Source organism: Molothrus aeneus, chromosome 2 (genome assembly GCF_037042795.1).
Source record: "Molothrus aeneus isolate 106 chromosome 2, BPBGC_Maene_1.0, whole genome shotgun sequence".
NCBI lineage: Eukaryota > Metazoa > Chordata > Aves > Passeriformes > Icteridae > Molothrus > Molothrus aeneus.
This window is the reverse complement of record NC_089647.1, coordinates 85956390-85983707: the sequence shown is the minus strand read 5'-3', so window position 1 is coordinate 85983707 and position 27318 is coordinate 85956390. Positions and strand designations below refer to the sequence as shown.

The 27318-nt window shown below is 41.2% G+C and overlaps 1 protein-coding gene across 4 annotated transcripts in view; it reads left to right on the top strand.

The window, feature by feature from the left end:
* Nucleotides 1–474: 474 nt before the first annotated feature.
* Nucleotides 475–27318, top strand: part of CRACDL (CRACD like) — a 41930-nt gene continuing 15086 nt past the window's right edge. For 2 of the 4 annotated variants that reach the window (XM_066545226.1, XM_066545224.1), the window contains exons 1-8: nucleotides 475–686; nucleotides 772–835; nucleotides 17097–17173; nucleotides 18129–18294; nucleotides 21242–21377; nucleotides 21744–21908; nucleotides 22529–22597; nucleotides 25780–26007. In XM_066545226.1, the coding sequence (XP_066401323.1) occupies nucleotides 17107–17173; nucleotides 18129–18294; nucleotides 21242–21377; nucleotides 21744–21908; nucleotides 22529–22597; nucleotides 25780–26007 (831 nt within the window). In that variant the 5' untranslated portion in view covers nucleotides 475–686; nucleotides 772–835; nucleotides 17097–17106. The remainder of the gene's footprint in view (nucleotides 687–771; nucleotides 836–17096; nucleotides 17174–18128; nucleotides 18295–21241; nucleotides 21378–21743; nucleotides 21909–22528; nucleotides 22598–25779; nucleotides 26008–27318) is intronic. The other 2 variants (XM_066545225.1, XM_066545227.1) reach the window with 2 other exon arrangements.

The window sequence follows — 27318 nt, the reverse complement described above, 5'->3', positions numbered from 1 at the left end:
CATTGCATTTGTTAATGTTGAGGTTGTGCACATGGTGGGTGGTTTCTTCTGCTTTATTTAATGACCAGATTTGAAATAGATGGTATTTTAGGGTTAAAATTTTTTTGGTTTCATTGGCATGAAGAGCAGAAAATGTCACCGTCCATTTTTGTGTGTGTGCATCCTATTTTCACAACAGGTGCTTTTTTATCATAACAATAGCTCAGCACCTGTCCCTTTGTCCTGGGTGCCACGCAGTGGCCTTTACAAAGCCAGGAGTAACTTTTGGCATGGCCCTCCCTTTCCAGGAAGGACCCAGCTAAGCTTCCTGAGTAACATCAGCCTCTGCTAAGAATTCAGGTCAGGATCTCCCTGCTTGTTACCTAGCAACTGGGGGATACTGGTGCTTTTTCCTCTGACCGACTCCTTCCGCGTTAGATCCAGGGATCACTTGGGGAAGGATCAGGGCAGTGCTCATAACTCATGCTCTGGGAAGGCAGAGTAGCCCCATGCTGGCTATCTGATGAGGTATAGGATGCACTGTCCAAGCTGAATGGAATTGAGACTTTCAAAATTCTCTGCACAAACTTGCAAGTGCCTCTGCTGGTTTTGCTACCACTTAAATGTCTGGCAAGGTGACAGATCCCTTCTGAAACACCAGTAGCCTTTTGTGGTGTGTTGAATCTGACAAACAGGAACCTACGCAGGTAAGCAGCCTGAAGAAAGTTTATGTCTGAGGTACTTTTTAAGGGTTGTTTTCCTCCAGGTGAAATGTGTTTCTTGGTTACACAGGTGCACAGCATTCAGTTCTGGGACTATTGACCTGTCTTTGTTCTTATTAAAGTTTCATTGGATGGTAAGTAAAAAAGTTAAGTAGAAAGATGAACTGTCTTCCCTTGTTCTTTGTGGTGTGTGTTTATATATAAGTTGCTGAAAACAACCTTTAAACTTTTCTGGTTAATTTATTGTAGAACTGGCTAATGAAAAATCTTTAAGTGATCAAGAGTTATTGGTTGCCATGCTCTCACTGCAACTCACTGCTGGTAGCATGTTTGCAAAATAGAAAGCAGCAAGTCCCTCTGGCTGTGTATTATTTGCAGAGGCCAGCAATCATTGCCTTTGGTTAGTAACACAATGGGATTTTGTTTCCCTGTGATAGATTATAAGTAGAAACCCTTTGTCAAATGTAAAAATTAGAGCGATGTGCCATTCTAAGAAAAATACTTACAAACAAAAAAAGTCTCCCTTGTGTTGTAGCTTCTTTTCTCACAAATAGTAGAGATGGTGGGAATCAAACCAGAGTATGTTCATATCTAGTGCTGGTACAGGGCTGGCATGATAGTTTTCTGAAGGACCACTCTTCACAGAAAACACAGTTTTCATGTTTTGAAAAACATGGAAATTAATGTTTCCAGGTGCGTACAGGCTGTTAAACTTGCCTTTTCCAGAAGTCTATAAGCAGCACATTCCATCTCTTCAGAAATATGAATTGATACAGCTCAAATTGACTTGAGCAAAGGCATGCCAAGTGACATCAGCCAAAGATGTGGCTGCACATCTCCGAGGGAGGTGCACTCTAAGCATGTTTATATGGTTTTTGCACAGAAGGTTGTAGTGGTGGATTGTGAATAGGGACATAAAGGACCAGATTATTTTTAAGCAATATATTTTAATTCTTTCTAATATGGTGCTGTTTAATTTGAGTGCTGACTCTAAGGTGTTCAGAAGCTGATTTCTTCAGAGAAACTAAGTGCAGCTTCAATTGATATTTTCCACATTTAGTATTCAGAAAAACAATTCCCAGAGTCTCACATTGCATACCTGATACAGCAGCTGCTTTTTAAGTGTGCATGTCCAATCTGGTATCCCAGCCTTTTTGTCTCTATCATACTTCTGGGAGTGCTCATACATTCATTCCGAGGACTCACAGGGTGTGTGTCCACATTAGGAGAGTGAAAAAGTATATACCAGGTCAGTATCTTCATGCAGTTCACCATGTCCTTTATTACAAAAAGCTCTCCCAAGTGTGTAACTTCATACTACTGTCTGATTAGGGGATGTAGGACAGAGTAGGAAAAATATCTGTTTGAGAAGGTGCTTCACATTTCATTTAATTGTTCTGGTCTCTAGGTCAACAACTTTCAGGAGGCAGTTAACAGCAGAAACCTCTTCAGTAGCTTTGATCTAGCTCTCAGTAAAATAGCACCCTCAGAGCATAGCATGGGACCTGAGAGATTAGGTCACCCAGCACCTCCTGATTTCTTCTCTGTTCACAAAGCCTGGTAGTGTCCTCTTAGTAGTGCTCTTCTGGCAGAGCTAGGAGCTCTGCTAGATATCTCATTCCCTACCCATTGCTGTGACTCACAAATATTTTTAAAATGTTTAAAAAAAGCAGGGCCCTAAGCAAAGAGGATCAGAATTTCTTCAGGCTTGAGCTAGTATATTTGCCAACTGCATGTAAAAGGCTAAATATTTTCCCATTATACCTACACCAGAGACACTCTGTAGATACACAGATGGCTGGGCCCTTGCAAATTCAGCCAAGGGAGCGTATGCTGGCACTTCAGGGTTTGAAAAGAAACTGGAATAGGTCCTGTAGTCTGGTATTGGCAGTCAGCAGCAGCATCTGGGTGCTTGGACTTAGGAAAGAGCCGAGTCTGGAAAGGTTATTGCAACACTGGCCTTGCATGAACAGTGTTTCTTGATAGGAAATAGCTCAAACATGTACTTGGACTCTTCAGTAGTCAAGAGGAGGCAGGTGAATGCTTTCTCTCTATTTGTCTGCCTACATGTGCAAGCCTAACTAGGAGCTGGGAAGCTTAAATCCAAGAGTTATCTTGTGTCATTTAGCTATAGAGGCTGCCTGGGACCCAGTGTCTGGTTCTGGACATCTGGCTGCCAGAAGAGGTGAGCTTGGAGTAGAGCAGGTGCAGGAAAGAGTTAGTAAAATGTCAGGATAACAGAGAGCTTCTATCTGTGAGGAAATTAAGATGCCATGACTTATTTGGCCTTGCAGATGAAGACTGAAAGGGAAGATAGACATCTTCTCTAAATATCTGTGGCAAAAGAAAAAGGCTCCTTCAAGGAAAGTATTACATTAGCACAAAACTAAACGGGTATACACTGGTCATTTAGTCTGGGATTTTCGAACTATCAGAGCTACCAAGTTCTGGAATAGCATTTGAATTTGAATAGTTTTCAAAATAAGACTTTATTCACCCTGTGAAGGGCTTATATTGAGTGTTTGCTTGCACTGAATGCTCAGGAAATACGCTCTGATATTATGTTCCCAAGTTTTATTCTGAAACACCTATATGAAGCTTGAAGATGTAAGTGCATCAAAATGTTCCTCAGTATTTCCCTAAGGAGTTTTCACCACAGGAGAGAACTGAAAAACTCCAGGCAATGCCTGGAGCTCCTGCGATGAGAAGGACCTGATAGGTGGGATGCATCTGATTGTGATAGATCTTGCAAAATCACAGAGCTAAAGAGCGTTTGTGAGCAAAATGACTCATCTGACTTTGGACCTGCCCAAGGGACCAGCAAAGGCCAAGAAGTGCTGGGGCCCTTCTAAGATGCCATGGGACTGATTATTTTGGACTTGAGTTTCTGATTTGTTGCTGTAACTAGCTCCATACACATGAAATTTTCACCTACCTCCCTGGGAAAGCAAGCAAAACACAGCAGTATGAAGCAAGGAGTTCCTTCCAAGGAGTTCCTTCCCTAGGCATGGCACAGACCTCCAGGGGTGACCCTGGAGGTCTGTGCCATGCCTGAGAGACAAGTTGTTCCTGACTGAAACCACTTTGGTGGTTTCACTCTGCACCACCTGCCTTGGTAGGAATTATTGCAGACCCACAGGAGGTGGGAGAAAAGCCCACACAAGTAGGGTTTTTTAAGCACAGCTTTACTTTTTGAGCTTTGATTAGGAATACTGCTCTACCACCCTCTCTCCCAATGGTGTCCCTTTTGCTGCCCATGGGGATATTGTCTGCTTCTCTGTTTCTCTTCCTACATCTGGACTCTTTCTAGCATGTGAATGTCAACAGCATTTAATTTATGAATGCTGCAGTACATTTTGTTGTGCTTATTTAAATGAGGCAGAGATCAAGCATTGTACAGTCACATGTAAAGGTGATGGCAGATGAGTGCTCTTTATGTCATGGTGGATTTCTGCTGCACACTTGCATTTATATTTGCTAAATTACAGGCAGGAATTTTTTGAATTAATGACAAATATTTCCCAACAGTAGTTACTTAAGTGCCTGCACATGTTAAATTAACCATAATAATCTTGTCATAGTCATGAATTAATAACCTGTGTCGCATTGGGCTTTTGAGAATTGAAGTAAAACATTTGTGGTATATTCAAAGAAGGGAGCCTGGGGATAAATGGGATGTCTCCAAATGGCTTTACATTCTTGTCCCCACCATCCTATTGCCCTTGCCAAGTAAGCCCCAAAGGCTATACAGGAACCTGAAAATTAGGTTTAGAAGGGGCAGAAAGGAAGAGATCTCCTCTGCAGAGGAGTATCTCTTTCAGGTGAAGTGATTTAGATTTATTCACTCCTGAAATGTCTTCCTCTCTCCATTGCTGAGAGGGAGATGCTGCCAGAGGCAAGTGTGCATGCAAGAGATTTCTGACAGAGATCTTAAGCAGTGAGGAGTTTAACAAGGAAGGTGCTTATCCTGTCAGAGGGGGATGGGAAGAACTTCTGTCCCAGTGGCAGAAAGAAGAGGCTGGGGGCAGGTGGTGATGGGGGAAAAGGGAGACATTTCTCACAGGATATTCCCCATCCGTGGTCCAGGGAACCCCTTTCAGTGGGGACCCAGGAAGCATGAAGAAGTTCCCTTTGCCTCCTGAGTTCCAGTACCCCACAAGGTGTGGGGGGGATCTGGGCCCTAGGCCAGAGAGGGCACCTCAGTCTATGCCATTGGCTCCAGCTGAGCTGGACCAAGGGACCGGCCTGGAGCTGAGCATCACTTCTGCATGACAGACTTGCTCTGGTCCCTGCTTTGGGAGTAACAGCTTGAAAAACATCAGGAGAAACCTGTAACCTCTCTTGTGAGGAGAGGCTGCAGGAGCTGGGCCTATTTAGTCTAGAGAAGACTGAGAGGGGATCTTATTAATGGATATAAATGTCCCAAAGGCAGGTGTCGGGAGGATGGTGCCAGACTCTTTCCAGCGGTGCCCAGTGACAGGATGAGAGCAAAGGCTATAAACTAAAACATAAGAAGTTTTACTTCAACATGAAGAACTTCTTTATCTATGAGGATGACAGTGCAATGGAACAGGTTGCCTAGGGAGGCTGTGGAATTTCTCTCTCTGGAGACATTCAAAAACCCTCCTGGACATGTTCCTATGTCACCTGCTCCAAGTGACCCTACCTTGGCAGGGGATTTGGGCCAGATGATCTCCAGGGCTCCCTTCCAACTCTAACAATTCTGTGATTCTGTGCTATGTTTTCTACTTCCCAGTCCAAGGGAATGAGTGGGCTTGTGCAGGCGGCACACAAGAGACTGGATTTCTGACAAGGTGGCAGTAAAAACTATCAGGCTGCATTTAGGGTTTTGACTTTCAAAAGTCTGCCAGTCTGAAGCAGCAGCTGGAGGTGATACATACAGAATGGCTCACCAGAGGTTATATTTGCTGAGATTATTGCTGCAGGGAAGGAGTGAATGAGAAAACAAGAATCTGAGCTAGTGGCAGTTATTTCCATTTGCTCATATCTTTGCTTTGGAGCACAGTGTGGTTTGGAGCATGGACCTGCAAGTAAATGAGATAAGAGCTACAGAAAAACATTTCCTCTCTTTCAAATATAAAGAACAATTATGTCCTGAATAGATAGTAAGTATGGAAAGTTTGCAAGTTCATGTCATGAAGGGAGGAAATGATAAATAATTATGGCTCTTACATTGGTGAAATCCTGATTGTTTTTCTTATAGATTGTGGAGAAAGGTTCCAAACAAAGATGAAAAGACTCAGCCATGATGTTTATTGTGGCATGGACAGAAAGCAACCTTCCAGTCTTTTTGTGTAGGAAATTATTTGGATTATGAAGTCCAACTTAACTGGACTCCTACCTGAAACCTCTGAGGAAGTCATGTATTACTGTAACCTTGTGTTAAAAATCTCATGCTCTTTCTTCTAGAAGTGATCTGAATGTTACTAGTGTGGAGGAAAAATAAAAGAGCCCGTGGCTCAACTGTCTCCCATCAGGGCTCAAGAAAATAATTATAGTTTGAAGGCTGAGAGGGCCTAAATTAAGAAGGGTCAAAAGAGGCTAAATAAGGTCCTTTCCAAATGAAAGCCTCCCACATGTACTACCTCAGAGCAAGCCTCGTACAACAGTTAAACAAGAGGCTGTTCAGCTTTGCATTTGACCTGTGGGTTTAATGCAACAGGAATGTGGAATGTGTTTACAAGGTAGCAGTTATTGCTGAAATATGTGAATACTGTTGCCTGGGGAAATTTCAGAGGATTGTGACGGTGCTGACAGTGGCTGTACCTCTTGGACGGACTGTGTGCATGCCGGGGAGGAAACTGGTCCCAGAGTCTGCAATCTACAGAGGGAATGCAGGGCATGATGCTCCCCTTCCCCACCTTCAGCTGGATCTCATTCCATTCCTGCCGCTCCTCCGTGCTAGGATGACCCAGGAGTGTGCCCTGGTCCTTGTGCTGGAGACATGGCTTCTTGTTATCCCTGCATCCGAGGGGACTCCAGGTTAGCGCGCCTGCAGCCGGTTCAGCAGAGTGAGGGAGAGCTGGGGATTGAGAGCCCCTGATGGCACCTTTCATGAGCAGGTCCTGGAAATCAGCCTGCTTATGTTCTGCCTAGTCTCAGCTGGTAGGCTGGTGTATCTCTGCCTGGAAGGGCTCAGGCTTCTCCTAGTAATATCTATTTCATTCTCTTTGCATTTCCAACTTTCTTTTTTTCCCTCTCTATTTTAAATGTCCAGTATTAAGACTATTCTGCACATGGCTCATGGATGATTTCAATAATTGCTTCATCCTTCCAGCACAGGAATTCCCAAGGAAGCTGGTAAAGCCCAGCCTAGTCTCTTTGTTTCATTCACTTTCCTTCTTACTGAAGTTTGCCTAATTTTCATTGCACTAATGGCAAAATATTTGTAAGTAGGCCTAGGATATAACTACATTCTGTATTCAATTGAACCCAACATTTTAAAAGATTTTTCATTAACTTTTAAAGAAACTTCATAAAACTGGTGAAATTACATTGTTAACTGTACCACACATTATGGACCTGTGAAATTTGGGCCAAATTCAGCTCTAGATGTTGTCTGGTTAACTTGGCCCACTGAGTCTCCTTCAGAATATCAGCTAAAGCTGAACAACGATCTCATTCCAGGTACTGATAAACACTTTCTGCATCTTAAATCCCATTAACCTCTCCACTGTACAAGAACACCCTTACATCAGGCTAATTGATGGGGCAGCAGGTGTCAGTGAGCCATTGCTCAGGGCTTGATGTGCTTACAGGAGAGGTTTACTCTTCCTTCACCACAAAGAAAGTGTGTGTCTGTGTGTGTCTGTGTGTGTCTGTGTGTATGCAGGTGAATAGATAATTTATTGTATTTATGGTTCCAAAAAACAAGGAAGGATTAATGAAAGCCCTGTTATATTTCCATGAATTTAAAGGCACTGAGACCTTACAACACTGTTGATATTTCTACTCATTCTGAATACCAAAAGACCTGGTATAATTATTTTTGTGAAATAGCTTCAGGAATGTTCCTGGTGCTGAATTCAACAGTAATTGCTATTGCAATATGTAGAATCAAATGTAATTTTGTTCTAACTAAAGAAAGGCCTTTTACTTTATTTTCTCTTTTGCTTTTCAAGGAAAGGCACTGTGAATTTTTAATACTTTACTGACACTTGACTCTGAGTGATGTTAACCTGCTATTGTAAAAAAGTATGACCTTCTTCAGAACATTATTAGCAAAATACTCTATGTGAACACTCAATATTATTTAAGTTAAAAATACAGATTGTGCTTCTATCAGTAAAAATGGCTGGTACAAACCTAAAAGTCTGGTAGTGTACTGAACTGTTTGTGCTCATAAATATAGCAGAGGATCTCTGGTAGGCAGCTAGCTAGGGGAGATCTTGTGTCTTTGTATAAAACAGCTATGCCTTTATTATCCCTAAATGCTGAGGAAGAAGGAGAGCCAATGTGGCCTTTTTACTTCAACAGTTCTCTTTATAATCATGCTTTCCATGTTGCTGGAATAAATCTCCTGGCCCGTCTATTAAATCACAACAAGTAAAAGACCAAAAACAAGAAAGAAGGATTACTGCATAGGAATAAGACATTTCACATGAGTTTGCTTTATTCTTTTGCCCATGCAGACTCCTCCCCCACCCCCCTTCCTGTAATTCTTTTATATGGTTGTTTGCTTTGCTTTGTTTTTTGGTTTGTTGGGGTTTTTGGTTTGTTTAAAGAAAGCATGCAAGTCAAACTAAGGCTTTTCCCGTGGAAAAGTGTGGCCTTTGTGAAGGTGTATACCTTCAAGTTACTGGCTTCTATCAGGGAAGGAAGTTCCCTTCACCCTTCTGGAACAGCTAATTCTCTGCACTATCCAGGACACCAGACTGGGCAGTCCTAGTAATGCTTTCTGACCTCTTTTTTTGTGTGTTCTGTAGCAATGAATTGTTTTAAAAAATAACAATCTCATTCCTCACAAACTGCTTGGGATGAAAGTTTATTTTATGGAGATTTTCTCACCTCTCTCAGAAATGCTGAGGGAAGGAAGGACTATTAATTCTTGGGGGGAAAAAGAGGTAGAAAATGAAAGTTTTTACTTCTCCCTCCCATCTCTTGGAAATGCATTGTGCTTGTAATAGAGAAAGGAATGTGCTCTTGGCAGGGGCATGGCAGAAGGGCTGATGAGGATCTGATGAGAATCTGCACAGCCTTTGGAATAGCAGGGGCAGATGCATCAGAGGGTATTTTGGGCTGGTTAAGCAAAGGAAAATACACACTGCCCAGCAGCAATGGAAGACTAAAAACAACAGAATGCTCAAAAAACCCTTCAAGGATTGGTAAGAGTTCTCTGTTGTAGCCCCTAAAACCTCACCTGTTGTTTGTGGCAGGCCTTGCCCTGTTTGCACAAAGGCTCAGGCTTGAAGCCCATGCAGCAAACTCTATCCTATCTCCCCTGTCCAGTCTTCCTTTTAGCAGGTGTTTTATTACATGACATCCCTTGATGTCTCTTCTCAGTGATTACAGGAATGTTTACATCGTATGCAACAGGAATTTGAGTGATAAATGCAAGAACTGCAAAGGCAAGAGCTGATGCAAAGGGGGCAGCAGTGTGTCAATAGTTACACATTGCTGCTCCTTGTGGCACAGCTTGGTATTCTTCCACCTCCACTTATGCTGAGCAAACTCTGGTGCAAAGAACAGCATTGGAAGAGATATGTGCTGGTGCAACTGACTTTCATTAGTTATTTCTGAGAGAAAGGGCAAATCACTCACAGCTAGCTCTATTCATTATGACAGTGAGTGGGAGGAGGATTAGAGGATCCTGAACTGGCAGAGTTTTAAAAGAGAAGGACATTGACTTACGTTCAGGATGTGTGTTGTCACCTGGATGCTGGCCTAGGACTCATGCAGCCATGGAGAGGATGCTGGCAGCAGACACTTGAGCCAGCCTTGCTCTGAGCACAAGGAGTGGCTCATAGGCTCCCACCACACAACGTGGTTGTGCAATATGCAAATTGTCTTTTAACATAAGAGCATGCTGCAAACATTGCATTAGCTGGAGATAAATGTTAGCCACAAGCAAGGAAACAAAGCCTTTTATTAGCCAATAATGCAGATAAGAAAAGATATGGGTAAAGTTTACCAGCTTCAGTGAGAGACAGATGAAAATGGATAGCAAACTACCATTTAGGCAGCCAACCATTTGTACAAATACCACGTTTTGTTGGTGTTCTCATGGACATCAGTGTAAAGTGCTAACAGCAAAGAATACATGAAGTCACAGATTTTGCAAAGCAATACTTTTTGTTTAATGATACACACTATTTGAACAAAATGGAAGGAGATGATTGTCTGCCCAATTTTGAAAACAAAAGGCAAAGTTGTATACAAAAAGTGAAAGGATGGTTTTTTTCCGGCTTTGGCATGAAGTTTATTTTTTGATATTTTATTTAGACTTGGTAGTACCAACCAGTGCAGAAAATCTCTCAGAAAATATCTTCTCTGGGTTAAATTATTTTTAATAATTCACAAATGATGAGGACACAGCTAGAATATATACTGTGGAGGTGCTGACATATGGTAGAAAGGCAGAATGACCAGGTGCTGGCACTCTGGATAAAGCACCTAGGATGGCTGTGTGTATGTAAGCATGCACTCAGGTGCATTTATTCCCTTGATTTAAAAACTGGAGGCCAAATAAAAAAAGTGAAACTCCTTTGGCCTATTGAGAGGTCTGAAGCAGGAAAATGTATGGCTTTGGAAATGGTGTTGCAGTTGTTATGAAATTTTCCTGTCTTTTTTATGAGCTTTTTGGATGTGTTTATACAGACTAATGAGATTCCCAGAGACCTGCTCCTCACTCATGTGGACACTCCTAATACCTGGGCTCATATGTGCTGTGCTAGCTCAGGGGGAGCGCTTCCCTATGCTTTTTAGACCTCCTCTTGCAGGTGATTTATCTTAGAAAGCAAAGCTCAAGATGATGGCTGCCCTTTGGAAATGATTTCATAAATGGACATACTGTGAGAGATTTAGTTTTGGCTAGGCTCAAGCACTGTCACTTGGGAGTACTGAAAGTTGTTTGAGAGTGTGAAAGGAGGGGACAATGATCTCTGTTAGCAGGAGGATGTCTGAGCAGAGAGGTGTGTTGAACAGCAGGGTTTCTTGAGCTGTATAAATACCTGCCTGCTGCCCTACACTTCCTTCTGCCACACCCTGCACAGTGTTTTCAGCATAAGGTCTCCCTTGGCTGCAGAGACAAAGCTTTGTGTGGGAGGCAGGAGATCACAACACACTTCTGAACCTGTGCTATGCCATGGCATGGCACCCTGGGGCAGTGTCCAGGTGGTGCCCTTGCTGATGCACATTTCAGAGAGCTGGAGGGCCTCCAGGGTTGTGAAAGCACTGCTCATGTGCCTGGGGTGGCAGAGGACCATGGCAGGCACTGTGGGCTTGCTCCCTCTGGAGACTGTGACCTGTCCCATTTCTGCAGTCCAAGTGACAGGACAAGAGGCTGTGTGGCCTCTGGATGGTGCCTTCATTTCAAGTCTGAGTCCTCAGAGAGGGGGAGGATGAGAAAAGGCTGCCTCAGTCCTTGCTCCTGGCACTTAGGATGGTTTTGTGTTGGTTACTCTCCCAGCTAGAGGAATATCTCTGAGTATCTCGTTATATCCCCAGAATCCCTGCTTTATTTTCTTCTTTTTTTTTCCCCTCCAAATCTTCAAGGCTGTGTAATATCAGAGGGAATGTTAGTGTATATTGTGATGTTCTGAGAAAAGGGCAGCTCTTCATCTCATGTGAAATAATTTCCACAAATTCAGATTTTTTAATTCCTCGTGTTTCTACTAGAAAAGGGATATTCTTATACAAAGGAGAAATGAAAGATGTAAATTGCTGTTGGTTTTTGGATACCCTTTTTTGGATGTACTGCCATTTGGAAGGGATAAGAAGGGAAATAAAAACTTGTTGTGCTGCTATATTCCATCTCTATTCTCTGCAGTGGCATTGTCTCAGATGTATTTCTTGTATCTCAGCTTATCTAGAAGGAACCTAGGAAGGAAGAAGGAAAGTGAAAAAAGTCCCTGCTGGGAAAAGTCCAATATAGCAAAAATACTGTTATAAACAGGTAATATTTAGCAATTTGTCATCAGACATTATATTTGGCTTATAAAAGCTCATAATAAATTGATAAACCAAATATCTCTGGTATTCCACTGTGAAAAGGACTGCACATACAATATGGGAAAAATAAAAGAGGAAAAGGGTGTGACTGCCAGTGGTGTGGTAAATCTTGCCCTTGCTAACAAGGGAGAAGCAATGCAGGTTGCTTCTTTAGGATGAAAATCCTGCTGAGTTTTCAGATCACAGGATGATTTAATTAAGTGATGGACCTCAGTAAATCCTTGGGGAAACTGGAAATGAGAAAGCTCAGCAGGCCGAGCCTCTAGATCCAAGCAAAAGTGCACAATGAATGCCACCCATCCCAGTGGGTGCCAAATTCAAAGCTGCTGGATTTTGTCAGTATTTCTCTGCACAGCTCTTAAGCTTGTAGACCATTGTAGATCTTAAACAAAGCTTTAAGAGTGAAAAAACTTGGCTCTGGAGCAAAAACTGCAATCTCTGTTTACATCAGGGAAATGACAAGCAGTTACAGTCATATCAAGGGTAAACTCTGGATTTTTTTTGTTTTTCCTCTTAAGTATCATGTTTTAATCAAATCTTTCCTATGATGAAAGTATTAATACTGGAGAGCAGATGTTGAGGAAAAGGCTTGAAAGATCGAAAATCTGCCTAAAGATACCGTTAAAATACATTATACTGAAAGAAAAAGGGGAGATATAGATGGTATGGTTCTCTGAGTTTATATATTTGGGAAAAAATAGGATTATCTCCTGGTAGTTTTCACCAAAGGAAGCATTTAAAAGGAAGCCCAGTTTCCCCCATGTTAATAAAAACAACACAGTAAACTTTGAGGTAGAAATGAATGTGATTGCCTACAGCTAGGTTTGGTGAGACACTAAGGCAGGCAGTGCTTGGCTTGCAGAGCATCACAGAGGGATCTCTGGCAGCTGCTGGATGCTCAGCAAGGACCAGTATTGCTTGACACTGTCTTGAGATACTGCTCCAATCCAAACCATCACTTGGCAAAGTGCTCAAGTAAGTGGCTAAGTGTCAGCTTCGGTGTTTGCTCAAAACCAGGGTTTTGAGCAAACACTAAAAATGAATCTGTTGACTTCTGAGCATTTTTCTGAAAACCTGAACACTGGCACACTGCCCAGAAGCATTTTGCGAGTTCCTGCAGTCCTCTCTGCTGCCTGCTGATTCCTCCCCACCCCGCGCCCTTCTCAGTTAAGGAAGCATTCATCCCTTGATGCAAACAAACAAATCTCCCTTTGGTAACAGAAGGCACAAAACTCTTCCTGCATCCTCGGTATGGGGCGGGTGGCTGCACCTTGCTGCCCTTGTCATGATGTGAGCTTGTGCAACATAGTGACTGCTGCAAGGGCTGCTGTCACCTGCTCCTCTGTGTCAGTCACCACTGGCCTGGGACAGTCACACCCCGCCCTGGGTTCAGGCTGGAAACTGGTCTTTTGAACTGAAAACCAAATCCTTATAATGGCATGATGAGTTGAGAGGCAGTTTTTATTAAAAGCCTTACAGTCACCCCACCGCAAAGCCAGTACTGCTTATCCAACCCAAACTTGCAGGATTTATTTACCATAATTTAAAATAACCATTTCCTTGCTGAGGGTAAAGCAGTCTCTGGGCTCCTGCACAGGAGGTTGAGGCCACTGGTGTTTGTGCCTGTTGTCTCCTGCACTCAGGTGCCTCTGACCCATGCCTTGGGTTGTTTTCTACCTCCCTCCAAAGTTATCTTACCTGGACAACCTTCGTCCCTGAACACAGCCCAGGTCTCTTGGGCAGCCCTCTCACAGCAAAGCAGCCAGGTTTTCCCAGGTGACACTGACCTGTCTAGGGATGATGCTGGGAGCGGTGGTGGGACCTGGTGTTATAGAAATTACACATGCCAGCACAATAACTGGGTTCAATTAGGCTTCTGCTCAATCAATAAACTGAAAGACAGATTCCTCTGTAAAAGTATTTTAAAAGTATTTTTTATTAATAGCATTACAACCTGAGTTGCACATATCTCAAGAAGGTCCTTAAACAAAGAAATCCCTGGATAAAGCAGTACATGGAAAAACAGTATCTTTCAAACAACCTTTTTTTGTTTTGCTGGCAAGTAACAAATAATTTACATATTGGACACATTTAGAACCCCCAGATAATATAATATCTTTCTGATTTTCTCTTTGTCACTCTGACATGTGATCCTTAAAATAGTTGCAGATGTCAGAGGCACCTGGGTTCACAAATACACTTGCTACTATATTTTATTATAATAAATAATAATAAAATATTATTACGATTCTGGAGAGTCATTTCCCTGTAGCTCAACAGTACCCATTACAATCTTTTCTAGTAGTTATTGTATGTTACTCTGGTCTCTGCCTATATTCCTGTACTTTAGTTCAATTTACTTGTCTCCTCACAAGCTCTAATCACACTTTGGGAGTTATCTCTCTCTGATTATAACAATGCCAACCAGGATCAATGTAGGTCCAGACAGCCAACTTCCCCTTGCCATGTAGGTCAACTCCACATGTTTTTTTAAATTGTTTTATCTTGCTCTTGAGGATGGAGCAGCTCCTTCAGCAACAGAGCAGCATTGGCCCAGGATGGGTCATTATCCAGAACAAATAATATAAAATAATGATGGACATTGACTTGCATCTTCCCTTAACCTAGGAATTTGATTTCCCCACATAACCAAATATCCAGGATTCCAGGGGTGATGGAATATGAGGACCACATACATATGCACAGGTAGTGGCCAAGCACTTGCTTCCTTCTCACAAGCCAGGGCTCCAGCCCTGTACTCCTGCAAGAGTCACAGTAGTGGAGGGCTGCCTTCCTCTGGGTAAGACACACATTCTTAAATAATGTGAGGAAACAGCAAAAATGTGGTGGGCCTGAAGAATTGCTGCATGAAGAAAGAAAGGGAGTGAGGATCTTGCTTCAAAATGCTCGACCAGCAAGAAGAGAGCCCATTCAAGGTTCAATGTCCTTCTGTTTCGTCTAAGTCAGGAGATTTATGCTGCACCCCTGGTCACATATTAGTGTCCCTCAATGTTTGAAGCATCCAGTGGAAACACTTTTTGTGACCTCAGATGTCACAGAATAAATCACACTAATCTTTGCATGCATAATGGTGGAGCTAACTTTTTTTTAAATTTGTTTTATTCTCTAGAAATTTGGCTGCCAATGTTTGAGACAGGAACATAGTTCTGGTTTGTCAGGAGTATAATATACTATCTGATTGAATTTTGCCAGAGGGAACATGTTTATACTTGCCTGCATGTTTCCAACAAACATTGTCACTGTGTGGGAGTTTATCTCCCAGTGGCTTTGCTATTGAGAACTAGTGAAGTATGGCATACAAACATTTGAATAAAAAAATAATATACCCTCACCTGAATGCAGCTGAATGCAGCAGGCTGATGCCAATGAACCACAGATGGGGATGTGAGTTATGTCATCCACAATTTATACAGAGACTGTAGAATCCCACTTCTGGATGTGTGTAGCTTATAGATGCTACAGGGCATGCATATAACAGCTGAAGCTTTAAAGATACTGATTTACATTCCTGCCATTGCTACTGCAATGTGACAGCAGGAATCTGAGACACCCTGTTTAACAATTGACTGGGTATGCCACAGCCCTCAATACATATTTATCTGTCACCTCCCAGTGGACATTTACTTTAAAAATAAAGGTATCCTAGATCACAGAATTGTTTGTGTTAAAATGAACCTTAAAGAACGCCTAGTTCCAACCTCCCTGCCATGGGCAGGGACACCTTCTACTAGACTGGGTTGCTCAAAGCCCCATCCAGCCTGACCTTGAAGACTTCCAGGGGTGGGGCATCCACAGCTTCTCTGGACAACCTGTTCCAGTGCCTCACCACCCTCATCCATTTGTTTTTTTCCAGGGTAAGTGCTTTATTAATTCTCCATACTTCAGACAGATGCCCTTGACCAAAAGTTGGTCACCCTCATGTTTGTGTTAATTCTGATTTGGTACCTGGTGGGTGGTGGCAGGGGGTGTTTCACACCCAAGCTGTGGGTCTGGCTGGTGCAGCAGCCCTGGGGCTGCCAGCCAGTAGAGGTGCCTTTGGCTGTCACTGTCTTGCAGCCCTGCACTGTGGCCCTGCCCAGGTGGCTGCAGATGGCTCAGGTGATGTGTTATGTTTTAGATTTGGGTAATAAAGGTTTCATTTCCATTTCACTAGCTTGTTGGATTCACAAGCCTTATTTCTTAAGCCTCCTGGTACTTCAGTGGATCAAAACAGCCTCAGTCTACTCATCCTCCCATGCAGGTTGTGGCATGAGCATCTGCCTCTGTTACAGCCCAAAGAGTGACTCTACAGCATTTAACTCACTGTCCAATCAATGGCATCCATGACTTTCTTCTCCCTTTACCATGGAATTATGGCTCTCCAGGTGAAGAAAAGAGAGCACAAACCGACTACTGCACCAGAAATATAATTTAAATTACAAATAAATTGTCTCCAGCGTTTGGACATGTGCAGTTTTGCAATTATTTTTTAGTTTAGGAACCTTAATAAGCAAAGTAATATTTCACTCTGAAAAGCAAAGAAGAGAGAAGAAAATAAGAAAATCAGTTTTTTTATTTTTACTTGTATTTCTCTGTTACTAATTCTCCCTAACTCTGTTATCTATCCAAAACGAAAGGAATGGAAAGAATCACTACCTTTCCCCAAGTTTCTTTAGAAAGAAGAAAAACTGTAATCTACAGAATACTTAAAATTGGACATAAATAAGGGAAAAATATGTGGGGTTTTCTACTACTGTTACTTGTACACTTGTTCAAATGCTGTCATTTTGTCTCTGGACCTGAATGGGCTGAGAAAGGGAGAATCAAAGAAGCCCACCTCCCCTAACATATATTTTTAGAAGCATTCAAGAATTCACCAAAGTCAGTCGTGAGACAGGAGGGGATGGTTGACTGAACTGTCATGTACTATTGTCTTCTGAAAGTAGAAATAGTCTGTGTAATCTATTATACCTCTCTACAGCCTAATAAGTACCATATGGGATATTTTTATATATTATGTATATTTATATATAATATACACACACATATATTTAGACATGTATGTAGACATATTATGTAAGCATACACATAATATTCTATTCTATATCTTTATAATTTAGCAACTTGCCTTATGTATGTGTACACATACATAGTGAAATACTGTTATTTTGTTGATACAACTAACAGTTTTTGTTCCTCCTTTAGTGATTGCAACATGAGTTCCCCAAGGACAATGGACCCTAAGATGAGAGAGGCTGAAGGAGATGGAGAGGACAATTCAGGTATAATTTTGCTCTTCCCTGGTGAAGGAAAAGTGCTGTGGCTTCTTGAGGTTCTATGCCTTAGCTCTCTAATAGAAGTGAATTTGTTTGTTTAGAGAACACTTTCTGCCTTTCTCTTCACCTTTTTCCAAGAGCTGTTACATGTTTTCAGCATTTTCAGAGGCTTGAAATAAGATTTTTATAGCATCTTGTGACCAAGCTAACTTTTTTACCCAACAAGATCTAGGAGGGAATGAAATGCTGACAGGGATGCCTCGCAGTACTGTCACGTCAACTTAAACAGGCCAGGCACAAGTTGTTGGAATTCTTGTGGAAAACACCGATTTAATTTGAAATAGTTTCCTTCACAGAGCTGCAACTGATCCTAATTTAGGTCTTTCCTCACTGAGCAGACTAAAATTGCTTTTCAAGGTTATTGCTTAATTCCTAGATTAATACTTTGTGATCCACTGAATCTTGTAATCAGCATTAAAAATATTCTCAATATATTATAAACCCAACATTTTAACAGCATTAGCCTCCCAAAACTGTGCATTTGCCTATGTTTGCCTTTTCTACATTTAAATTGGTTTTGGTAGCATTGCTCTTATCATCACTATTTAGCTTGCTGAACAAAGGCATTGGGTTTCCAAGTAATAATTTCTTTTTCATATCCCAGGCAGTATAGACAAAATTTCTCCTTCACAGTTTAATTACCTCAAGAGGCAAGTAGAAACTCTATTAGGAATGATTCTACACCATTGGTTATTTCTTGTCTCATAAACATTGTAATCCATTCTCCACGATAACAGTAATTTCATACTATCAGTACAGTCTTGAAAGACATTAATGTAACAGTGGACTGTGTTACATTTTCCAGGGAAAATCCACTTATGAAAAAAATTATAAAGAAATGTTATTGCTCAAAAATTTGGACATGCTGCTGGTTGCATCTTCTTTATGTTTCTTCACTTAGGAAAGAAAAAATCAAAGTTCAAATCTTTCAAAAAGTTTTTTGGTAAAAAGAAAAGGAAGGAGACGTCATCTTCTGTGAGCAGCAGTCTGAAGCTGTGCCAGTCAACAAATGATGTCGCGGCCTCTCGTGACACGCGCACTAGTTATGATTCTGAAGATGAACTTGAGTAAGTCTTTGGGCTCTGTTTGGTAAACAAACACAAAATTGCTACAATGTCTGTAGATTAAAGACCCCCCAAAATTGCCTCCTCCCCTTGTTCATAATGCTGTATTTTCAAATAGTTTCTTTTCCCAGGAAAGTACAAATTAAAATGGTTGATGCAAGGCAAATCAGAAGGGAATTGAGTGAGGTGTAGTAAGAAATATTAATGAAAAAAGCTTTCATTTAATCATAAATAAGCCCTGGGTTATTATTTCAAAAGAATCTAATTCCCATCTTCAAAAATGAATTAGATGATCGGTTTATATCCTACCAGGATATAAACCTCATGCCCCTAAAATGTAACTACTAAGGATTGTTAGAAAAGGTTAGATGACTAACCATTTATGCCAGGGTTTGAAGGCAAGGAAGGAGTAATGGGATGACTGCAACTGAAATCAGCAGGATCCAGAGGCTCTGAAGCCTTCTTTTCCTCTGCATACATGGGATTCATCTGACCAAAGTAAAAATGTCTGCATTAGAGTTCTACCACAGATCCACAGGATGGTATGAGTTGGAAGGGTCTTTAGGGATCATGCAGTTCCAGTCTCTCTGCCATAGACAGGGATAGTTAGTTACCAGCTGCCTTTTATAATCAGAGAGAAGTCAGCATTACTAACAAAGATTGTATCATCCTTATGCATGAAATAGGCTCTGGAGGTGCCTATATCTTCCCGCTGAATATAAACAGGAGCCTGGGATAGCCACCTCCAATGTAAATAGCTGCAATTTGATGTCTGAAGTTAGACCAGATGAGTCCCATCCTGTGTACCTCTTTGCCTCTGAAAACCCTGTCTTCATGTTACCCACTATGAAAAGTGACCATGAGAAGCCCGGTCCAAACATTCAGATATGTCTCTGGACAGACAGGTGGACTGAAGAGCCCCTTCGATAACCAAAGAGCAAGTCTTTGCCTTGGTGGATGTTGTGCCCCTCAGAACAATCCTCCTGGTCCTCAAGCAAGGGGTGCTGCTGTGCCCAGGAATGGGAAAGGAAACCATCCCGGCCATTTAAAATGACATTATTCGATGTGGCCACCAGGCAGCGCCAAACAACCAAAAGAAATTATTAACAATCTTTTTTTTTCTCTCTCTCTCTGATGGTTTGGTTTTGTTTTTTTCTTTTTACTTTCATGGCATTGGCAATAGTAATGTTAGTACAGCTTGAAGCCCTCGGAGTTCTGGGCTGGCAGCACCAGGTGGTGTGAAGTTCTGTTATTTGACAACTTATTAAGTCCTGTAAGACGTGGATGGTGAGATTTTCTTTCCCCCGTGTGTGCCTTAACAAGGTCATATCTGGGTGGGTGCCATCTCTGGCTGTTCTGGCCATATTCCTGTGCTGTAACCTGAAGCGTTTGTACATGATTGTTTCTTAATATTTATGTAGACAGACAAAGACCAGGAAATTATTTGAAAGGAAGGAAAATTAATTTGAGCACTCTTAATCTGAGGAGACATGCAGGGTACTTCCATTATGTATCTGGGAGGGATGCACCTCCTAGAAAGAGGAAATGAGGATGGAATGCTGGGATAAATGCGCCCATGAGGTGACACTGCCTGTGAGTGATACTCACCCTTGTTGAGTGCTGGTGCAGGGGGCACCACTGCAGCCCTGGCTGGCACCTACTCTGCAAATTGCTATAGATTTGTCTGACCTTGGATGTTTTGCAGAGATCACATTTGCACTCAGAGAAATTGTTCTTCTAATGTCTCTAATGCATTAAGCAGACGTAGCAGGCTTTCCTTCCTTCTGCAGCAAGAATGTAGATCAACTCTTTCCTGCTATTGTTTTATCAAACATATTTATAGCAGCCACTACGGGGAAAATGTTACTGTCTGCCATGATTGTTTATGTTTGTTTTCAAGGTTCCTATGACAGTATCTAGGATCCAGAAATACAGTTCTTTTTTCTTGTCTGCTCAATTCACTTGATAGTTACATAAACCCAGACAATTATCTATTCTGCACTCATTTACCATTTCATAGCTCCCTGATTAAAAAAATTTGAAAAAGGTACTCTTAAAAAATGCTGTGTGCGCACATTTCTTGTCCGTTCTCAGTCAGGGTAGAAGCTAAGCTGAGGAAAATGAGCACAAGGAACCTCCTAGCAGCTAGCTGTCTGTCTGTGGGCCTCCTCTACCATTCCCATAAAGGAGCATGGTGCTCATACCCCACATGCACCATTTGCAAAAGAAGTTACATTAACACATGCATCAGAAGGAGGAAACAGAATATGAGAGAAACTGCCCACAAAGCATCTCCTACTTCCCCCAACTAGGCCACAAAGATTGCCAATGAAAAAATATGTCCCACAGGCTCATAAGAGAAAATCTGGGGGACCTTGATATAGAGCACAGCACCTTTTAAGGATTTATGCAAAGGATTTCATGTAAGGACTACATTGCCTGAAATGTTTTTGCTAATGATCTGTATGGCAGAGATTTATTAAATGCTGTATTGCATTTAAATAGTAAAAGGTACTTATTCTTTCTATGGTCACTCATTTGCAAGACGTGGTCTTACATTAGCTAGAAGTCTCAGTACAGACTTGTTTATGTGAAGTCCATTCTGCACCTGGGCTTGCCGGTGGCACTGTGCCACCACCCAGCTGCTGGCTTCCACCCAAGGGCCAGTAGCTTTTTTCATAAGACTTAACTCGTCTTCTGGGGTTAAACTGTCTTTAACCTTGATTCAGTTTGTTAATGTGGCAGATAACAGCATTTTTTTTTGTTGTTGTTGTTTTTAAAGGTGTTACTTAGATTACCCTGAATGGCTGTATTCATGGGGAAGTCTGGAATCTTGTTTGTGATGTTGTGCATCCCTGTATCCCATTCCACCTTCAATAGACCCCTTGAGTTAAGAGAAATGGCAAAAAAGTTTGCATGTTTTCACTCATTATTTTTTATATTATTCTAGGACACATAAAGGCATTATGGGAAGCAGAGCTTTGTCACATGATAGCATTTTCATCCTTGAGACTGGGCAAGAGCCTGCAAGGCCAGTAAGAGTGTTTTCTCAAGAAAACATTTCTGATCGGATTAGAGCTTTACAGGTAACTTAGACAATATCATTTTTTTTCAAATGCAAGAGATGGAATGTCTTTCCAGGCTTGATTTTTTTTTTTGGAGAGTATTTGTAGTTGAAAGTTTGATTAGTAAGTAATATCTGGCTGCAGTTTACATCAAATGTTGCATTTGCTAATTAGAGAGCAGTATCCCGTCTTGGTTCTACATAAATGATAGCTGAAAAATGGGTAGTTTTTGGCTCCCTAAGAGAATGTGTCAAGTCAGATGTCCTGTGCCCTGGATCATTCAGTTGTGAAGTTAAAATAATGGTAACTCATTGACCTCAGCTAACAAATGTTCTGGGGGAACCTCCATCACTATCATAAGCTAATGTATTTTATGCCACACTGAAGCTGAAACTCCAGCCTACCATGAAATTGGGACCTCCACCTCCATTTGGACTTCATGCAAAGAGAACAGAGGATGCTGGGACCAGTTCTGAAGATGATGGACTACCCAGGAGCCCTCCAGAAATGTCTTTGCTTCATGAAAGCCTAAGCTCAGGCATGAGAACGAGAGTGAGTAGTTCCAGTGTTGGCAAAAATGGGTGTTTAATGACTTGTTTTGCCTATATGTGGATGGTAGAATAAAGTATTTCATTTTACATATCCCTATTTTACCTCTGAGCAATTCAGAAATACCTTACTCAAATTGGAAAAACACTCTCTCTCTGTAAACAGCTACTTAGAATCTGTATTCCTATTAAAACATAAATATCACACCAGAAAATGCAGAACTAGGAAGAAGAGTATGTGATTGTGTACACACATGGGAATGTTGTGCTTTTTATAGAGACTACAAAGAGCTTCCAGGCATAAAAAAATTAGGCTGAAAAATCTGTATTCCCCCTTGAGTGTGTTGATAAGAGAACTCTCTAATGTTCTTTTAGGTTGTCATTGGAAAAAGAACCATAAAATAATCTGATTTTTTTAAATGATAGTTTTGTTAGACATTATTTCATTCTTTATCTGCACGTCTTACACTTTATGTTTGCAGTGTCCTTGCTAATCCTTAAGACTGTAGAGAAAAACAACTTACATTGTCAGTACCTTTGTGCACTTTGTGTAGATGATTTCTGCGATTATATCCACCTTGTTTGTCATCTTTTACTGAATCTCTTCCTCATTCCATCCCACAGTTCTCTGACTCTCACAAGCACCTTAGCTCTTTGAGTTTAGCTGGAACAGGCAGTGAAGAAGAAGAACAGGTAACTTCTGCCAAATGTATTAAGGGACAAGTAATTACCTGTAGTGGTTTTTAAAAGAAATATTAAAAAATATTATTTTGTTGCCCGTCTGCTGCAAAAAACATCTTTGTATGCATATAATTGCCTGCCTGTCTGTTTGCTGTTTTAATGTCTGTCTGTCTAACATAAAAAATTATGATTATTTATCAACATAATTCTGATGCAAAGTCATCCCATCATTATCCCATTGATAATAATTAATGTCTCTAGAAAAGCTCGTATCCTTTAGCAAACTTTATAGACATGATTTAGTCTCCAAGCACAACCAACCAGATTTAGACACTGAAGCAGTGTCCATTTTTTCAAAGATGGGAAATTGCAGTAAAGGCTGCTTGAGTTACATGCACAGGATAAGGGAGAAAGCTTATTGAAGAGACAGGAGCAGCTCTAGATCCTCTGAAATCTGCCCAGACCTTGCTTTAAGTACAAAGTTACCTCACACTGACACAGAAAATGTTTGCCTGATGACAGTGGCTGACATTGCTGCTCAGGAGTCTGAGTTCAGCCTTCAGTCAGATTCTGGCTGTGAATTTTGCTGAAGTGGTGTTTTTCAGAGCTCAAGTATAGGCGCATGGTTGGCTTTCTTCAATCAGAAGCCAGCCCTTCTGGCTGATTAAAGGGCTGTTTTGCAAAGCTCTGAAGAGTCCCTTTTAGCTGCCCGCAGCTGGAGTCCTGGTGGAAACAACACAGGGGGTAAAGGGAAGAGCATTTTCTAGGAATAGGAGGAGGGGTGGAAGGAAATTGCAGAAATGAAATAGAGAAACTAGTCCTGAGCTGACCATTTCTTGGTAATTATGCAAAATGTATTTCAGGACCAGCTGCAGCAGGGCTCAGCAAAGATTTCTGGCCTTACTTCTTAGATTCCACATGAAGCTGTTTGAAAAAACTGCTTATATGCAGTGCAATATTATTATTCTTAAAATAAAAACAACAGAACTCATGAAGGAAGTATTTCTTGAAGGCTGTTATGGGCTCACTGTAATTGTGCCCAGTCCAGATGCGTGTTTGCTGAAAGAGGATTTATGTCTCCCTGTTGATCCATTAACATTACTTTCTGACTCACTTGCTGACTCCTGAGTCGCGGTGATGACTACACAGCTGTTTAGCTTTTTCCACATGCCCTATCATTTAGCTCAGAGTTCTCTTCAACCCATGCCAGTTTGAGAGTGCAGCCAGAATGCAGCTCCATCTAAAGGCTTTCCTCCCAAACCACGGGATCTACTACCTGACATTTCAGAGAAATTAGCCCTGCTTCTGGAAGGCAGAGGAGACCAGTTCACAGGGCTGAGGAATTTTATACAACCCAGTCCTGAGCTTTTGGGCAGCAGTGACACCTTGCTGTATCTTTGGCAGCTTTTCTGGAGTGAAGAAAGGAATCACAACTCTCCTGTCTGGGCTTTGGGGATGGGTTTCCTCCTGGCCCCCCACCTTGTGCCACCCAGCACGACCAGCTGAAGGATGACTGAGCCATGTGCACATGACATTTGGAGAAAGGTCTGCCAGCTCTTTCCTTCTCCAGCAGGCTTTGTCAAAGCCAAACTTCATGGGACAAACAACTTCTGCAGCCGGCTCAGAGCTGGCATTCACTAAGGCTGCTGAAATTTAAGCAAGAAACCAGACTTTGGATTTTCCGGTGTAATGGCCAACACTGAGCACTGCCAAGGAGAAGACATGCAAAGTTCTCGAGGAAAAGCAGGAGCCAGAAGAAAGGCAGGCAAATAATGACGTGCTTTGAAAGAGAACATGTGCTGTGTTTTTATCATGGAGCTGAAATGTCAATGTATTCACTGTTAGCTACTAATGTATAATGCAGCCACCTATCGTTTGTTGTACATTAGTCATGTCTGACTACTAGACTGCAGATACTGTAGAGTTAAAATTAATGAGAGCATCCTTTATCCATTATTCAGCATGTCTGAGCTACCTTCTTTTTCTTAAGTAGAAAGTATGATTAGAAGGTGTGGATCCAGCCTCTGCTAAAATCAATGGGAGTTTTCCCCTGGCCATTGAGCAAGCAGTAGCAGGCCCTCACTACACTACAGAGCTTCTTTGGGCTGCAGTGCATATTGCAGAATTCTACTTGCAGATATTGCTGATGCTTTTTCTCTTCCAAAATAAAATGAACACCAACCTGCCCTGCCCTTCTCCCATCCAACTTCCTTAGTAAAATACCACTTCCAGAAAAAAAGAAAGAAGAAGAAAGAAGAATGCCCACAAAACAAAGTGTGACAAAGGAGGAAATCTCCAAAGAAGTGAACCAGAATTTCAAGCCTTCAAAGGGAGCACTGTAATGAATTGCTAGAGGTGATAATGCTGTGACAGATAGTTTGGAAATATCATTTGCCAAACTGAATCTGAGAGGAAGGAGGAACCCTTTTTAGAGTTTATTTTAAATAAATTTTCCAGTGTTCTTGTTGCATCATCCCTGGAACTAGGGTAGTTTTTGGTGAAGCTCACAGGCAAGCTGAATTCCGGCTTTGTGAAAGGGTGACACCCCTTGCAGCCTTCAGGAGATGCTTCTGGATGGGCTATTGGCCTCTAGTAGGAATTATCCATTGCTTCCTTCCCCAGAATAGTTTACTAATGAAATTTTACATTTCCAGTAAATGCAGATATAAATACATGATGTAAAAACACAAGCTGACTTAAGTGTCAATGCCACAAATTCTTAATTTTTTTTTTCTTTGGGAGGGTATTGTAGAGTTGGAAGGGGCCTGTTGACATATAGGAAGCTAAAGATGCTCAGCACAAAACAGCTGTGGATAGGAGCATAGATAAAGATGCTAGAGGACAGACCCAGAATGGAAAATGGCCCTTTAGGTTCTGTAACCGAGTACGCTTCATAAATCTGTCTCCTAAAACATGCTGGCCATGTATTTGTGTGCTTTACATCTTCCAGTTAGATGGGATTTGCTCCTTCCCCCTGGACAGTATATCATAATATTCTAGCAGCTAAAAATGCACAATTGCTAAAACCAGAACATCAGATGCAACATTAGGAAATGCAAAGTATGTTAAAGAAAAGTCAAAAAGAAAAAAACTTAAAATGGTAATAAATATGGCTACTTATTTGTAGAATTGTTATTTTTGTGTCTTTGTTTCTTTGTTTGATTCCCCATTTGGGGATTTATTTTTTTTTTCAGATTACATTGGGTTCTTCTAGATCTCGCTCTACAGACGGTCAGCTGTTCCTTAGGCATGGAAGTAGCAAAGCTGAGTCTCCCCGGACATCTGACAGTACCATCTCCCCTACAGCCAATTTTGACACTCCACCTGAGCTTTCTGCTTTCTTGGATAACTCTGCTGCTAGGCATAAGCTTTTAATAAAACCCCGGAACCAGAGATCCAGTAGAATGAGAAAATTTTCTCAGGTACGTGTGAAAATAAACAGTGTCACTTTTGACAAAAATCCAGAAAGTTCTTACTGGACTTTTTTACTTCAAACTCAGATATGATAAATGAAAGTGCATACTATTTTTAAAAAGGCTATTAAAAAATGTATAATATTTTTTAAAAAACACATTTTTTTTCTAAACCATCCTAAACACAATTTATCTGATCCCTTGTCATATTTTGTGAAGGGCATAGCTTAGTTTTTCTTCTTGCTTTCTTTCCTTCCTCTCTTTTATCACTGAAGCTTTCAACTCTTACTATAGTATTTATACTTTATTGTTCGTGGGTTTTTTCCAATGTTTTAAATACAGTAAAACCATTAAATTGGCATGCTTACTACCAGAAATATTATTCCCCCTGTCTCAAAATATTACTAGCTGATATTCTGTATTTTCCCAAATCTGTGAGTGACCTTCCAGCTTGGTAGAGCACCGCTGTGAGCAGCACAATCAGAAGGCCAGTTATTCAGAAAAACACATAAAGCAATAATTCAGCAATCAATCCTTCTTTTCTATTCTAACTTTATTACTAAAATATGATTGCTTTGTCCAGACTGCCCATAACTGCCAGCTGACTGAGCCCTTCTGGATTCCCACAGAGAGTGTGCACATGTTTTGATAAAACAATTTTTCATATTTTCTTGCCCAACTCTGCCTGTGCTCCTTGCTTCTGGCTAACTGATATCTTGTGCTTTTATGTTCTTGTGTATATGGATTGTGGATGCAGGTGGCATTGCAACTGGGGTTTTTTTGCTGTTGTATCTGCAGAACGAGAAGTCATAAGCACCCTAAAATATCTTTAAAGTGTAGGGTTTGTGTTCTTAGTGTTAGGGCCTACATCCAAAGTATATATTTACCCAACAAACTATGGGGAAACAGTGAGCTAATACAGGCACCATATGAAAAGGCATATTCAGCAGCTCACTACTGTGCTTTCAAATAATCCCGTGTATTTAGCCAGTCCTCACATCAAGTTTAATCACAAGACTTCACAGATAACTATATATGAATTTGTTAACTTTTAAACTAAATATGAATTTATAAACTTTTAACAAATAGTTTAACTCTTGAAAGAAAAAGAAAACTTTTACACAAAGGAAGTAAGGCTGAAATGCTGTATGACAGTGGGATTAGAAACAAGACTGCCAAATGGGGCAGATACTCAGCTGGAATTGAGCGTCATAACAGGATGGTTTTTCTTAGGCTTTTGCTCTTGCTTCTATGTACCCTTTCCTTTTCAGAGTCATGTTTAAGGAAGAATGGGTTGTTTTATTTTTAATGCTAGTATGG